This window comes from Lacerta agilis, chromosome 4 (genome assembly GCF_009819535.1).
Source record: "Lacerta agilis isolate rLacAgi1 chromosome 4, rLacAgi1.pri, whole genome shotgun sequence".
NCBI lineage: Eukaryota > Metazoa > Chordata > Lepidosauria > Squamata > Lacertidae > Lacerta > Lacerta agilis.
The window spans coordinates 1,538,608-1,555,713 of NC_046315.1; the positions used below are offsets into that span (position 1 = coordinate 1,538,608).

Sequence of the window (17,106 nt, forward strand, 5' to 3'; positions counted from 1 at the left end):
CTCGGCGGCTTCTGTTGCCAGGGCCTCCTCCAGAGCGACCTGGAACGTTAGGTCCTTCTTGGCATAGAGGCGTCGTTGCAGCTTCTCGTCCCTCAGGCCACCGACGAGGCGGTCACGCAGCATGTGCTCCAACTCTGAGAAGTTGCAAAACCGAGCGGCTTGGCGTAGGGAGGTCACAAACCCCGTTATGGTTTCCCCAGGGGCTTGCCGCTTTGCATAGAAGGCATTTCGACGAGCCACCACCGAGGGCTGTGGCGAGAAGTGCCCCTTCAGCCGTTCCACTATTGTTTTGTAAGGAACGGTAGCGACATCATCAGGCGCAAGGAGAGCCCAGGCGATTTCGAATGTCTCCTCTCCGCAGACGCTGAAGAATATCGCCCTCTTCTTGGCATCGTTGGTGACCCCTTTAGCTTCTAGAAGAAAGGTGAAACGGGTGGCGTATCCTTCCCAGTCTCCTGATGCTGGGTTGAACGGCGAGAAGCTGCTGTCCGTTGCCATCTTGAGTTCCTTGGGACCCGGAGCTGAAGCCTGGATACACGGTGCGAGGCAGCTGTGCGGCAGGTGGCGTTGCTGCGGTGCTGTGTGTGGCAGTCAGCTCAGCGGGATCCCACCTTCGTCGCCAGTGAAAGATACTCGGAGTCGAGTGTGAATTTCATGCTCTTTATTCAGCTCATAGTAGTGAGGAATGCCGCTCCCCTAAAATGTTTGCTTTATATACACTATTTACACAATGGGCCCCACATGATTGGCTAATTCCGGGATACTCCTGTATGCCAATCGGAATGCGGATTCACTTCCACCTGGAGCTGGATTGGGTGGCTCCTGCAGACCAATCAGACTGCTGCAATCTCAATCCTATTGTTCTGGGACCAATCAGACTGCTGCAATCTCAATCCTATTGTTCTGGGACCAGTCAGACTGCTGCAATCTCAATCCTATTGTTCTAGGACCAATCAGACTGCTGCAGTTTGGATCCTATTCAACTCAGTACATAACACTCCCCTTAAGACATAGATACATGGGAAGCCACATTATGCAAAATCAAACTCTTGGTCCATCTAGCTCAGTTAACAAAGCAGTATTCTCAGAGCTATGCAATGTTTAAAAGTTCCTGCATAGCCACGGAGTTCTTCATACTGCGTCACAGTCCAACAAACCCAGCCCAGCACTCTTTTTGCTGTGCTCAAGATTCTTTTCTCCTCTCATCAGCAGAGTAGCTTTTTCAGCGTTGAAGCGAAGACTGGCATTAGTGTCTGTGTTTATCTCTTCCCAATAAATCAAAGCAAGTCCGTGCTAATTAACAAGATTTATTGACTTTAAAGTTACGGGCTATCAGCCAGGAGAGAAAACACTCCCATCCTGGCTGGACGCCGGAAGAGGACTGAATAACTGCGTAGTCCGTTACAAATATCACATTGCACAGAGACACAGTTCCCGGAAGTTGTGCAAACGTGCTTCTGTGATGCAAGGACACACAGCAAAGCTTTTAACCCTAAAAGCACTCACTCTCACATGCCCACACTGACTGGCAGTGGCTCTTCAGGAGTCTTTCCCACTTCCCAGCCCTAACTGGAGATGCCAAGGATTGAACCTGGGACCTTCTGCGTCAAAGCAGATGCTCTGCCACAGAGCTATGACTCCGCCCCCTGCTTTATTTGCAGATTAAATAAATAACTGGAATGTTAGGAATTAGAAAAAAAATGAAACGCCCAGTTATTCCCAGCCTAGCTGCTGGTGGGGAGGGGGGCACTCCAGCCATCCTTAGGGCCATTTGCCCCTCTATCCGCCTTACCCAATTCCCCCTTCCCTACCTGGCTGGCTGGGGAGTGGGTTCCCGTGACAGAGGTTGGCACGCTCTTCCAACACAGCCAAGTTTGCTCATCTAGTCTTCTCTTGTTTCCCCACCTGGCATGGACCTGGGCTGGGAGGGATGAGATGGAGCTTTACTTCCCTCCTTCCCCTCCCTCTTTGATTCCAGGTTGTTGGGAGGGGGGTGTTTCCCCCAATGCATTGCCTTTTTAACCCTTCCCTGGCATTCTTGGAAAGGGATGGCCAGGAGGAAAGGTGAAAGGCAGAGAAAGAGAGGGGAAAGTGGGGAGGAGACTCACATAGGTCCTCAAGGCAACCCTCCCACCAGGGCCGTCTCATCCATAGGGGCTAGTGGTGTGGCGCGCCAGGGCGCTGGGCCCCCCAGGGGCGCCCCATGAGCCTGCCGGCATACCGGACACCCCCCTCCCCAACCCGCCCCCGCGGGCGGGCTGTCGGCTGGCTGACCACCCTCGTCTCCCGTCCCGGGAGCACTGGGAGCGCAGAGCCCCGCACCGCTCCAGCACCACACCCCTCACCCCCTGCTCGCCCACCCCCCTCCTGAGGGGCGGCAAGCGCGGGAGGGAGGCAGCGGAGAGCCGGCACGCCAGGGGTGCCGGAGGGATCGCCGCACCACAGTGGCCGATCTCCCTAAGGCGGCCCTGCCTCCCACCTACATGGCTGAGCAAGTTTCCTTTCCTTTAGTTTGTGAGCAAAATAAATGGTTTTGTGGGGGGGGCTGGTTTCAGAAGGGGGGAAAGTGCCCTTTTTAAACCTACAGGAAGGATTTTCTTTCTTTCGCTCATGAGGGCAAGTTAAATAGACGAGGGTAGTGGAAGGGAGTGGTGGTGTGCAAGGAGGAAAAACGTGTGTGAGGAATAGTAGCCATTAAATCGTGTCGGGCAGGTTGGCTTCAGGGTCGTTACCAGGTCGTGGAGAGAGGTGACAATGCCCCAGACAAAAGCAGTGCGGCAGGTAATCTAAAAGGTTCCCCCTCCACCTAAATCTGTGCCGGGCAAGACCCTACATATCTAGCTGCACATGCTAAGTCGTAAGGGAGCACAGGTTGTTCTCTCTTCCCTGGCCCTTTAAAGAAGGGGCGAGTCCTGCCGCCCAGCAGGATTCTTCATTTTCATGATCTTTTCTCCGTCTTCTATCACTAGTAGACAAGGGCAGTTTTAAGACCCCCTCCCTTGTTTGCTCGTCTGCCTGCCTCCTCTAGCAAGGAGCGCCGGCGCCCCCCTCCAATTTCATTCTAAAGCGCAAAGCAGGAGCCGATTACAGCTCCTCCCCTCCCCAGCTCCTGTGCTCAGCCCTCAGAGCGCAACAGGGTCCTAGCGCCTCCAGAGGGGTGCTGGAGGCGCGAAGGCACCAAGGCCCTGCTCCGCCTCACTTACCTCCCCGCTCTCCCCTCCCCAGACTCTGCCCGGACTCTGCTTCTAGGGGGGGCAGCTGCCCCTCCTGCCCCTCGCTGGGTACGCCCATGCCACACCCAATAAAATATTTGAGGGGGCCACCAAATATTTGATGGGCATTGCCATTCAAATGGTGTGCGTGCACTGTCTTGTGATCGATTATGTAGGGTGGAGCAGGTAATATTTTATTCAAGCTGGCACCCCTGCCGACATGAATGCCATGAAAGCAGCACCACATGCTGCCACTGTTGTGCCCCCTGCCAAGTTATGAAGAAATCAAGAGCAGTTCAATGTGTTTGTTGCCCAATGTTAGCTCTATACGAGAGCAAGGGCGCCGGAATTTCCCAGTGATGAAACTAAAGTTGTATTTGTGATTAGTCTGCTAGAAGGGGACACCAGGCGCTGGGTGGCCCCCATTCAATGAAATTGCTTGGCATGCATGGTTGTCCTTATGTGCCTTGTAAGGTAGCGACCATGAAGGAGATCAGAAGGGGCAATGGAGCATCAACCACACAGAGTAAGGAAACAAATATTGGTATACACTACAAATAAATAAATACATTAAACAGAAAACAGGCTATGACTGGACCCTTCCTTTCTTTATTTTTGTAGTCCTCTATGTTTGGAGCTTGCAGAATAAGGTCTTTTCAATGTGTATTTGAGGGTTGATGCCGCAGAGTCCCATAATCTAGGTGGCAGAGTGTGGATTGTGCACTAAAACAGTGGGTTTTGTTTTTGTGTAGTGATCATGGGATCCAGTTGCATTCATCTGAAGGTGTCTTCTTAGAGCCAAGTATCCTTAGGCACCTTCTTACAAATATAGTATAGTTGTAGATTACATTCGAATGCCACCCAGCATTTTCCATGGTAGCAATCATAGGACACTGCAACACAGTCGTGGTTCTCTTCATATTTTGGCTCATCGTAATCCCAGTAGCTGAAAAGGAAAGAAACAGCAGCACTGATCAATCACGATTGGATGTCTACTTCCTCACTCACTCCCCATGCCTTCTACCATTAAAAAGATGTTCAGCTCTTTCTCTCTTAACCTCCACCCACAATTGTGATGGATTTTTCTCCCCAGATTTTGTGGGAATGCTTAGGAGTGTGGATGATGATATATTACTTTATATATCTCATCCCAGCTTGTATTTACAAGCTCCAAACTTTCTAAAACACAGCAGAGACGGTTACATAGGCTTGCTAAAGCCTCTATAGGAAATATATATTCCTGGTATATTCCCCTTGTTCCCTCTTAAAAGCAAAGACACAACACAGTACTGTTTATAAGATATAAAAGAGTTTACTTACAGGCATCCTGAGTTAGAATACAGTCTCAGAAAGGCAGGCAGGCTTAGATAAATGTATTTACATGTAGAAGCTAACTCCATAAAGAAGCAGGCTTCACTAGGCTTCTCTTGGCTGGAAGCCAAGAGGGCATTCTGTCCCTGAGATGCTCTTCCTTGAAGAAGCGAATCCAAAAGAGAGAAATGGGGGTCTGCTTCCTGTGGTTTTGTGTAAACCTCCCCAGGTGACACCACACCCATCTCCAGTTACATAGAGGAAGTTGTCTCAGTCCAGGTAAACAGGAAGTTAAGGCTGGAGGACTGAGACACCTTCATGTCCACTCTAGCAATGTTGTGTTTTGACTGCTCTGTCTTTACACCCCACAGATTTTAGAATTCTAACCATGTAAAAGAACTAAAAACCACAGCTGTGGGTCAAGACTGTCTATTTTCTTCTCATATGAAGTGATTCCTCATAGAAAACTACAAAAAAATAAAAATGAGGGTGTCACTGTGGAAGGCTCAGTGATACACACAAGAACTTTCAGTCAATTTATTTAACAATTTTGTGTAGTCTCCAATGCAGTACTTCTGCTATTGCCAGGATTTCCATTTGTGCAACAGAACCGCCCCTTTCTCCTCTCCATATGCACTCCACATCCTCCTCAGATCTGCTCTGTACCATTTTGGGTGTTGAGAGATCCTTACTCTCTCGTAGCAGAATTAGCACAGGAGTGATTGTTCTGAGCAAATAAAAACTTTGTTAGATTTGCATCTGCCTTCATCCACCTCCTCTCACATCCATCGCTCACCCTGTGCACAAGGATAGCAATGAAGAAGAAGAAGAAGAAGAAGAAGAAGAAGAAGAAGAAGAAGAAGAAGAAGAGGAGGAGGAGGAGTTTGGATTTGATATCCCGCTTTATCACTACCCAAAGCAGTCTCAAAGCGGCTCACATTCTCCTTTCCCTTCCTCCCCCAAAACAAACCCTCTGTGAGGTGAGTGGGGCTGAGAGACTTCAGAGAAGTGTGACTAGCCCAAGGTCACCCAGCAGCTGCATGTGGAGGAGCGGAGACGCGAACCCGGTTCACCACATTACGAGTCTACCGCTCTTAACCACTACACCACAATGACACTATACAGAAACAAAAATAGCTAAGTCTACAATTGAAATACAAAATATAATCTATAACCACAAATCCATTATTGAGATGATTGAAATATGATTTCTCTCTCTCTCTCTCTCTCTCTCTCTCTCTCACACACACACACACACACACACACACACTACATGCTGGTTCTAAGTTTACTCTAATCAATTGTCCATAATTGATACCCCCATGCTTATTGTCACCACTTCTGGTAGGGCCTTGCATTCTCCAATGTCCATTGTATATTGAATCAAGTCCCACTACAAAACACTAAGATTCTGTTGTAAAAGTATTCTATAACTCCCCCCATTTTAAACTCTCCATGAATCTATTCAATTGATATTAGTAATAATGATGTAGTAGGTTTTTTGTTTTTTACTCCCATGAGATGTTTGGGTTGGATCTCCCCTTTGATCAAGTCTAAGTTCACATACAGCAGTGATTCACGAAGTGGAGGCTCAAGGACCACCCACCCAGCGGCTCCGCCTCCATTACACCATTCACATAACAAAAACTGCCACAGAGGTAGCCAAATGTTCAAAAGGTAGAGGGGCCTTTTGAAAAAGGGGTCTGTACTACTTAACTAACTGGGAACCACTGACATACAGGGTTTAAGTTCCCAGATAGTATTATCCAACTCCAATGGCCGTTTGTGAACTTTACTGAATACCTTTGCCAAAAGGGTTAAGCGGTTAGTATTGGGTGCATCAATAGAGATGAATGTCACCGGATTTTGTTCCAGGAGACTTGGCACAAATAGAAAGCGACCCTCTGTTAATCCAGTCTTGGTAATAAATGCCAGGCCAGTTCGCTGTTCTACTACCAAGCTGTGGATGAGTGAGATCTTATACTCTGACCTTGTCAATCCATCAACACGGGTTGAAAAGAGTTGTTAGATACTTAAAGGGAACCATGAACTGTCTTAAACTGCCAGCTGAAAGCAACGCAAAACTATTAGGGATATGTCATGGATTCTTCAGTTGTGATTCCTGCTTTGCAAGGGGTTGGACTAGATGACCCTTGGGGTCTCATCCAACGCTAAATTTCTATGTGTCTATGATTCTATCCAAGAGAGTGACATGAACTACGCTCTCTCACACACTTACCTCATCTGCTCCTATTATTTTAGTTTTGAGATTGCTGGTTATTCAGCTTGTTTAGCAGATAACTGCAGAAATACTTTCCTAAAGAGAGTGTTTGCTCCGCTTTAGGTACCTGCAAGTCCTTTTGTAGCTGAGCTAAGCAGCACAAACCACTTAAAAGCATTCCCTTGCCCTCTTCTGTATCACCGCATTCACTAGGTTAGAGAAGCAGGAAGAGTAGCCGTCCTGCCTCTCCAACCTTGTGAGAAGAAGCAGTCGCTCACCTGGACAATGATATGGAGGAGTACATATGTAGATCTTTGGTGGTAGAGAAAAGTGCAAACAGATCAATTATGTCAGGGGTGGCCAACTCCCAAGAGACTGCGATCTACTCACAGAGTTAAAAACTGGCAGTGATCTACCCCCTTTTTGGGGGTTTGGATCAAAGTTGTTGAGTTTTTTTCAGGGAGGAGGTTAAATGTTGAGCTTTTTTTCAGGGGAGCCACAGTTGTTCAGCTTCTTTGGGGGGAGCAAATGATCTACTGCAGACGTCCAGTGATCTACGGGTAGATCACGATCTACCTGTTGGACATGCCTGAATTATGTAAACAGAACCTGCAACTTTTTGGAATGCATGCCATTAACAAATATTTCTTCAGAAACTTACTGGGCTTCAACCTCCACTCCTGACAGCCATAACCATTTCTTTGCCTCGTCTTTAAAGACTCCAATCCAAAAATACTTTCCTTGGCTTTGTACTTGCTTGTTTACAAAATACTAGGGAAGGGGTGGAGAAAGAACAAAGAAAATATTTTAAGACAATGTCCTTTTCTCTAGGAGACTACAGTTGTACCTCGTGTTGCGAACGGGATCTGTTCCGGAGCCCCGTTTGCAACATGAGCAGAACGCAACATGAAGAGTCGCGTCTGCGTACGCTCAACGCGCGATTTGGCGCTTCTTCACATGCGCGCGACATCATTTTGCACGTCTGCCAAACCCGGAAGTAACCTGTTCCGGTACTTCTGGGTTCGGTGTGTTCGTAACCCGCACCGAACGCAACCTGCAGCGGCCGTAACATGAGGTGTGACTGTATAGCCCCTTACAGAAATTCAACATACATAAAACAAACACATTTTTAAAGTAGCAGGCGTCACATTTGAAGATCCAATCCACATATATTGGGGAAGCAGTGATCAAAACTATACATAGTATTCCCATCACCAAGAATAATTTCGTACATTGGATGGGGTATTGTCCCCCTGATCACAATTATGATGATGATGATGATGGAATCAAGGGAGCATCCCAAAGAGGAAATGTTGTAGTGAAGGGTAACTTCACCTGCCCTCACCGAGACTGGCTACATATGTCTTCCAGTCATGACACAGAGTTAAAATTTCCAAATGCTGTAAATGAATGTGCCATAGAACAGTTGGTCTTGGCACCATCTAGCGGGACAGTGACCTGTGTGGTAAATATGCCAATTTCTGTATCCATGTTTGTTGGTTAGTTCCAGAGACACTGGTATACTTGATGGCATGATGATGGGGTCTCACCCATGTCTGTGCCCCGTAGCACCCCAACAGCTCCTCTGCCAGGGCTAAGGCGCTGGGAGAGGGATACACCTTGCAAGCTTCTCTGGAGTCATCTCCATGATACTCTCATGCCAGAGGGTTAGGGTGGTGAGGGAAGCCTTTTTTCTAAGCACTCAGTACATCTCAAAGAGCAGAGAAAGAATCTACAGGAAATCCAAGCGATAGGTTCCCCTCAAGTATCTTATACTCCTCCTCCTCCTCCTCCTTCAAGACCTCCTTCCTGACTGCCAGCTTCATTCTATTAGAGCTCAGCAGCTCCAAGAAACCTTAGTCCCAGATGGTAGCAGCTGCTCCCTGCCCCAGCCACCCCTTGGCTTGACTGATGGAGTTGCTGTCTTGGCTGCATACAGGTGGACAGGACCTTCTTAAATGGATAGTGATGATGGGAGCCCTTTGGCTCGTGGAGATCCCCTACCTTTCCTATACTCAGCTTTGATGCTCACCTGTTCTTCCATTGATTCCACGGTAATAAGCCTGGCACCCTCCTGCTCACATTTTTTTTTGGCATCCGTCCATGAGCCTATCTCAATAGAAAACCAATAGAAGGTCCTTTCAAAGATGAGCCAGCCACTGTCCAAGTTTTCAATAAGGATATCTTTGAGTCAAGCCATGTATGGAGGAAGGAGAGGGGGGGGGGAAATAGGGAATTTAATGGAACCACCTTGTATGTCTGTGCAGATTTCGATTATTTTTGTTAAGTTCATTTTTGTAGCCACGTGATAACATATACGGTATTCATCAAGGAAGCTCAGAAAGATTAAAACAAGAACAACATTAAACGCTTCAACCCATGCTGATGCTGCAGTAAATATTTGGGTGGGGATAGCTGGAAAAGGAACGCAGTCACGAACCTTTTATTCGAGGGAATGGACAAAAGATGTATGTCCCCTCACAGGCCTTATCTGAATCCCTGGGGCCTCACCTATTTCATCAGGGCAGATTTGAAGGTTGGGGAGGGGGAGTAGCAGCTGTGGTTTATCAAAATTCTCTTTCTCTCTCTCGGCTCTCTGCGGAGGGGGGGGGATCTAGAGTGTGTGTTGCTGACACTGAGCAACCGGGACAGATGAGGGGTTCTGGGGGTTCACCACCCACTTTGCTGCCCAGCAGACTTCCTGAATGAGCTGAAAGGATGGATCCAGTGGGCTTCCAAAATGGCTCTGGGGGATTTTCCTGCTGATATGACTGGTGCTCCTGCGGAGCTTTGGCCGAGCTCTGGAACAACTGAATAATAATAATAATAATAATAATAATAATAATAATAAATGACTTCCGGCGGCGACGCAATCGCCGGGTGGTCGAGGGCTGCTTCGGGTCCGAAGCGCCCTGTCCATCCCGGGGGTTAGGAGCCCCGCTACCGCAAAGCGGGGCTCCGGTTGGGGTGCGGGAAGAGCGTCCCGCACCCTGGGCTCCCCGGCAGCGCCCGCGGAGGCTCCGAACCCTTCCCTCGCTCCCCCTGTAAGGGACAACGGAGCCGGGCTTCGGGGACATGCCCCAACCGGGATGCAAATGCGGCGACAAAGCCCGCGGTGAGCGTCTAAGTTCTACCTGTGAAGAATGGAGCTAAAGGAACCCGGTGGTCGTGAGTAAAGAATCTGATTAGAAATCGTGCTTTTGGAACGATCCGGGGGGAAGGAGAAAGGCAGCCTGCCTCCCTCCCTTCGAGCTGAAGAATGTAACCAATTTGAGTGATTACTGCTACAGAACTGGTTACAATGTATTTAAAATTGACACATGAGACTGGCAAACTCTTTTTTCGGGAAGCTAACTAGAGGAAAATATCTCCATTTAAAGTTGCGGTATTTGCGCTCCAGCTCAGAAAAATGGCGACGAACAAAGAGGGGAGTAGAAATACAACACCCACTTCCTCCTCCTCTGCCAGTATGCTGGGCTTTGTCCTTGAACTGGTATTGAACTCTGGACTAACGGATGAACAGAGACTCACTGCCTTGAAGGTGGAACTGCTTTACAGAAAAGTCAAAGTCTTGTGTGGGGGTCTGAAAGGGAACCAATTGCCCACAGAGGAGGCTTTTAAAACTTTTGACACTTTGGAAGAAAGCCTTGCCAAGGAGCTGAGAGGGTGGATGGAAAGATGGAGAGAAATGAGTGAGCTACTTCGGAGAAGAAATTCGCTTTTTGGGGGTGGCAGATTTTTTATATCCAGTCCCCGAGGTGTGAGCTCGGGGGCCAGGGACAGAGAATTAAGGTATCTACAAGAAGAAAAGGAATGTTACAAAGAACCGAAGAAGCTGAGAGATGATGAGATGGACACCTCTGAACTCCTGGCAAGGAGAGGTTTGGACTGTGCCTGGATCTGTGGACGTTGGGAGAGGGAAGCTACATGGATGTTCAGTGCTGATGCCACTAGGAGAAGAATAATGGACAGAGGGGGTGTGGGGTGAAGCACTAAATAAAACTTAAAGTAGCCTGATATGGTAAATTGAAATCGGAGGGTGAACACTGTCAACAATATTTTGTTATACTCTTTATTTGAACATGAAAGGAGATATTTCAAGTTTTTATGTTATTAGCAGCAATCTTAAGGATAGAAGAGATAGACTTGATGCGAATGATTTGTGAAGATCTGTGAGGTGGAGTATAAGTAAAGTGAATTTAAGTGGATTAAGTTTATGGATTAAGATTAAGATGTAGATTAAGATAAGAAATCGATAAGATTAAATTAAGAAGAATTATGACGAGGTATCATTATGGCGATGCATTCTTAGTAAAATGTTGAAGATATAATTGAATGTAATTATATAATTGAATTTAAATTTTTTATTTATTTATTTATTTATTTTTCAGGAGAAATGGTTATAAAATAGATTAAGGATATAAAATCGAAGGTGAAAAGGCAGGGGAAGTCAATGGTCAAGATATGGAAATAGAAAATTTTTTTTTTTTTTCAGAAAGATGCAATAAGAAAACTTGACATTGTTTGTATTTGTTATATTTGTTTTGCACTTGTTTAATTGTAGGTGTGGGTGTGGGTATATGTTGTTATAGAAAAATGCCAATAAATTCTTATAAATAATAATAATAATAATAATAATAATAATAATAATTTATCTGCTTTTATTTATGTTGTGCCTAGCCACTCTGGGTGACTTCCAACAAATGAAAACACAATTGTACACGAACCATTAATAACTTCTCTGAACAAGGCTACCTTCAGATAGTTGTTTTTTCCCTTGACATCTGGTGGGAGGGAGTGCCACAGAGCGGGTGCAGGTACCCAGAAGGCCCTCTGCCTTGCCTCGGGCAGTTGACACAATTGCCCCTGAGTGCCCCCTCCTGTTTCATGCAGCCTGTTTGGCCCCCTGATATACTGCAGAGGTTAGGGCGAAGGAAGAATCTGGGAGACGGCTTGAACGCGAGTGGAGGAAAAATCTGGTTGAATGCATTCGACTACTGGGGAGGGCTCATCATCGAGCCTACCAAGTGGCAGTGAAGGCCACAAAGAAGGCTTGCTTTGCTTCCTCCATTGTGCCATCCAGTGGAGCTTTCCCGGGTAGCACAGGGCCTGCTACAGTCTGGCCCAAAGGAGATGATAGAACTGACAGCAACTTTCTGTGACTTGCTTGCAAAGCATTTTGAGGATAAAATTGCTTGCATCTTGACCCTGCTAGCAGATGAATTTTGAAAGGTGTCCAGAGGAGAGTCTGTTTCCGTTGTGTTGGGTGTGTTTCAGTCAGTAGGGTTCAAGAATGCGGACAAGGTGCTTGGATCGGTCAGGACAACCACTTGCGCCCTGGCCCCGTGTGGCTGATAGAAACTAGCAGGGAGGGGACAGCTGGCTGGACCAGAAAAGTGATTGATGCCTCTTTATAAGAGGGGCTGGTCCCGGCATGCTTGAAGGAGGCAGTGGTAAAACCACTCCATAAGAAACCTTCCCTGGGCTCAGAACATCTAAGTAACTCTCCGTCAGTTGCTAATCTCCCCTTCTTGGGCAACATTCTTGAGCAGGTAGTCGTGGACCAGATCCAGGTGCTTATTGGAGGAAACTGATTTTCTAGATCCATTTCAATCAGGATTTAGACTTGGTTTTTGCACAATGTCTTTAAAGGCAATCATATTTCCCAAGGTCAAAGAGAAAGAGGGGCAATGGCCAGTGTGGTGTAGTGGTTAAGAGCGGTGGACTCGTAATCTGGGGAACCGGGTTCGCATCTCCGCTCCTCCACATGCAGCTGCTGGGTGACCTTGGGCTAGTCACACTTCTCTGAAGTCTCTCAGTCCCACTCACCTCACAGAGGAAGGGAAAGGAGAATGTGAGCCGCTTTGAGACTCCTTCGGATAGTGATAAAGTGGGATATCAAATCCAAACTCTTCTTCTTCCTATACAACTCTGACAAAATGTGTGTTTTGTGGGATGTGAAACTCATAGCAGTCAAGTACAACATTCCTAGAATAGATATGCTAGGGTGTACTTTGTACCACACAGGAGAAAACTTTCTGTTTCCTCCTGAGCTGGGACAAAGCTTCCTCTGCATATGACTTGAGTACGGTAGGTGTGGCCCTTTTCTGAGTAGAGGAGCACAACTCCTCTGTGTGCTTATTTTTCTTCTCCATTTTGTCTTTCTATGTGTTAGGAGAAGTGACTGCTCAGTCGCAGTCACTTGGGACTAACTCCCTTATGGGATCGTTTGTATGTACACACACACACACACACACACTTTTGTAACTTAAGCCTGCCTTCAGGGATTTAAATGTGAACTGAATGAAAGTGAGTAAACTACTTTTATATTGACTTCAATAAGATTGTTGTGTCTACTCTTTTTAAGAGGGATTTCTATTTAATTATGCGGAGTGCCTTATCTGAGTTGATATAGCAACCAAGGAATTTCATTGTTTCCCGCAAGGGGACAATGACAATAAAGATTTATTCTATTCTATTATTCTATAAGAAGGGATCTTATCAGGAATCTTATATAGTGAGACTCAGACGAGCCTGCAACAAGCTAACCACTGTGCAAATTTTAAAAGGGGGAATGTTTGGATATTGATGTCAGTAATAAACAGGGGGAAGGGAGGAAGAGAGACAGGAAAAGAATTACGCGTCACTTCCGAAGCACCCGGAGGTTATGGTGCTGGAAGAGGCGCGAAACGGAAGAGACTAGTTAGGATTTTTGCCGTAATGGAATGCAGATGTGTTTAGTAGCTCTGTAATTAGTAAGGACAATAAAATGCTTTGAAAACCGAGAAATGAGCCGGCTGTTATCTCACAGCAACACCAAAGGCAAGGTTGCCATGACAACAAATCCTAACTCCACTGCGTTGCTGTGAGGCTGTTGGAAAAGCGAGACATGGAAGGAGTTGAAGAGAGATTAAAGGCTGCGAGAGCCAGCTGGGAGATTCAAGCCAAGGAGGCGATTTTGAAAGTTCGGCAGGAAGGAGAAGCCAGAGTGTCTGATTTGGAAGAGATAAGCAGGCGTTCTGAGCTTAGAGCTGCCAGACTGGAGGAAGATTGACGAGGCTCGCAAAACAGGTGGAGGAGGAGCCACAGCAGTCGGGACTCCAGAGGCGCAGGAGGCGTTTGAGCAGTTACGCAAGGTATTCGCCTCGGAGGAACAGCTGTTGCACCTCAACACGGAGCGGCCCATACGCATGGAGACTGATGCGTCGGACAGGGCGATAGGAGCGGTACTGCTGCAACAGGATGCAGCAGGCGACTGGCGACCCTGTGCGTTCTTCTCGAGAAAACTCAGTAAATCGGAACGCAACTACACCATCTGGGACAAGGAGCTGTTGGCCATTGTAGCGGCGCTCAAAAAATGGAGGCATTTCCTTATCGGAGCCCGCCACCAGATCCAGATCTACACGGATCACAAGAATCTGGAGTACTGGAGAACAGCCAGAGTGCTCAACCAGAGACAACTCAGATGGGCGGAATTTTTTGCCGACTTTGATTTCAGGATCCATTATGTCCCGGGGGACAAGAATGCGAGGGCGGACGCCTTGTCTCGCAAGCCGCAGTACCTAGAGGAAGAGGGAGTGCCGGAGGAGAGACATGTGATGCCGCCCAGCCGATGGCAGTGCGCTGGAGCCAGGGATCAAGAGTCTCTCATACGACGTCTAACTAGGGAAGATGCGTTTGCGCAGCAGAAATTCAAAGACCTTCAACAAGGTGTAGGGGTGGAAGACGGCTTCTTAGCCAAGGATGAACTGTTGTTCTACAAGGGAGCATTATATGTCCCGGGGGATCACTTGAGGGCGAAGGTTCTCAAGCAACTGCACGATAGTCCTTCGGCAGGGCACCCGGGACAGCAAAAGACCTTGCAGTTGGTCACCAGGGATTTCTGGTGGCCAGGGGTGCAGGAGGACGTCAAAGGCTACGTGCAAGCTTGTGATTTGTGTCAACGGGTCAAAAGTGACAATAGACCTCCTGCTGGACTGTTGCATCCCATGCCCACCCCGGGGAGGCCATGGGAGATGGTGTCTATTGACTTCCTCACAGATCTGCCGGCGTCTAAGGGCAAGACGGCAGTGCTAATCGTAGTGGACATGCTCACCAAGATGTGCCATTTTGTGGCTTGTCCTAGGGCGGTGTCGGCAGAGGAGACTGCCAGGTTGTTTGTAGACCACGTTTTCAAGCTGCATGGAGTACCATCGAGGGTCGTGAGCGACAGAGGCCGCCAATTTACGTCGCGGTTCTGGCGCAAGCTCATGGAGCTCCTGGGAGTGGAACTCAACTTGTCGACAGCCCGGCACCCGCAAACGAATGGACAGGCAGAGAGGGCCAATGCTATTCTGCAGCAGTGCCTACGTTGCTACGTTAGCCAACGACAGACGGACTGGCCAAAGTTCCTAGCTTTAGCGGAATTTGCCTATAATAACTCAGTTAATGTTTCCACAGGGATGACACCCTTTCTTGCGAACTATGGAGGACATCCGAAGTCGTTTCCGAGGGGAGAGGACCGGGGCCCGAGCGTGCCGGCGGCAGAAAATTTTGCGGAGGAGATGCTCCAATTGCACGAGCAACTCAAGAGCACGCTGGACAGGGCCAAAGAAGCCTATAAGAGGGCTTCGAATCAGCATCGGAGGGAGGGGGAGGTCATCAGGGTGGGGGACAGGGTGTGGTTGTCATCCAGGGGGCTGCCCACCAGAAGCAGGTGCAGGAAGTTAGAGCACAGACGTTTGGGACCCTTCGAGGTAGTGGGCCAGGTCAATCCCATAGCCTTCAAGCTGAGGTTGCCCGAGGACATGAGAATTCACCCAGTGTTTCACAGAGCGCTGTTAACACCATACAGGGAAGGGCACCCTTATCAAGGGGAAAGGGGGGTGACAACAGGGCCTTCAGTGGAGGAGGTGGGGGCCGGAAATGAGGTTACTGAGATCCTCGATTCCAGGTGGCGGGAAGGGCAGGTGGAGTACTTGGTGGCCTGGGAAGGGGAGGACCCCGAGAACAACGCATGGATACGCCATGATAATATTCAGGAGGAATACCTCAAGGCTGAGTTCCATGCGCTATACCCACAAAAGCCGGCACCACCGGGGTATGAATGTTGGCAGGGACATCAGGAGGAGGGGATGGGGGACCAAGGGTCCACAGGAAGGGAGGAGACAGAGGAACCCCATCCAGACTGGTCAGAGGAGGAGGTTGACAGGGTAGTGTCCTTCACACCTTTTACGACGGAACAGTGGAAGACGGTATTTGAGTCGGATGAAAACGAGGATACAGACTTCCTGGGGTTTGTCACTCCACCGCGCATGGAACAGTGGCAGCAGGGGAACGGGGAGGTGGAGAATGTTAGCACGAGCATACACCATCCGCTTGAGTCCAGCGACTCCGGGGAGGAAGGGGGCCTGGAGGAGGGAGTGGATGTCACGGAGACAAGCCTGGATAGGGAAAGGAGCGGGGGAGGAGGAACAGTGAGGGAAAGCGGCAAAGCAGGCAGGGAGGGGGAGGGGGCTGGCTATCGAGAACCGGCCCCATTAATCTCAACAGATACGTCTGAGGATGAAGGCGATATCTTAGAGATATCGCCAGAAGAAAGGGGGAGTGCTGATGTCAGTAATAAACAGGGGGAAGGGAGGAAGAGAGACAGGAAAAGATTTACGCGTCACTTCCGAAGCACCCGGAGGTTATGGTGCTGGAAGAGGCGCGAAACGGAAGAGACTAGTTAGGATTTTTGCCGTAATGGAATGCAGATGTGTTTAGTAGCTCTGTAATTAGTAAGGACAATAAAATGCTTTGAAAACCGAGAAATGAGCCGGCTGTTATCTCACAGCAACACCAAAGGCAAGGTTGCCATGACAGATATAGATATAGAATTTGCTAATGCCAGTTAGAAAGGAGATCATCAATATATCCTCTCCTGCCTCCTTGAACATTCCCACACGTTTTGGTGCTGAACATCTTTAGCTTGCTTCTACGTACAAGTGACATAATAGGCATTCATTCCCATTCTTTGCTTTCACATCTAAAGCTTTATAAACAATTTTATAATCACTTTACCAATTATGTATTCCGTGGCCAATGGGTCAATTCACTACATGAGTGGGCCTGAGAGCTTCTTTCTGATGATGGGCTTGTCTTTACTTTCCTCACAATAGAAGCTAAATCAATTCAACAGTTCAGGAGAGATGAACTGAATATCTCTGGTGTTTCTCTAGGGTGGCCGGATGCAAAGGAGGGCAGCACTCTGCTCTGGCTCTAAGAGCTTTCACCTAGAGGAGGGGCTTTCAGCTGGTGCAGACTCAGGGCAGGTTCCCACTGCACTACAATTCTTCAGCATCGTAGGGTAGCTTACCAATGTCTTTTTGCAGTTGATCATTT

At 48.1% G+C, this 17,106-nt stretch overlaps 1 protein-coding gene across 1 annotated transcript in view; it reads left to right on the plus strand.

Moving 5' to 3' along the window:
• LOC117044870 overlaps positions 1–17,106 on the plus strand; it is an 878,236-nt gene that overhangs the window by 834,685 nt on the left and 26,445 nt on the right. Inside the window, 1 exon segment of the mRNA XM_033145647.1 lies at positions 3,389–3,398. Coding sequence (XP_033001538.1) covers positions 3,389–3,398 — 10 coding nt within the window.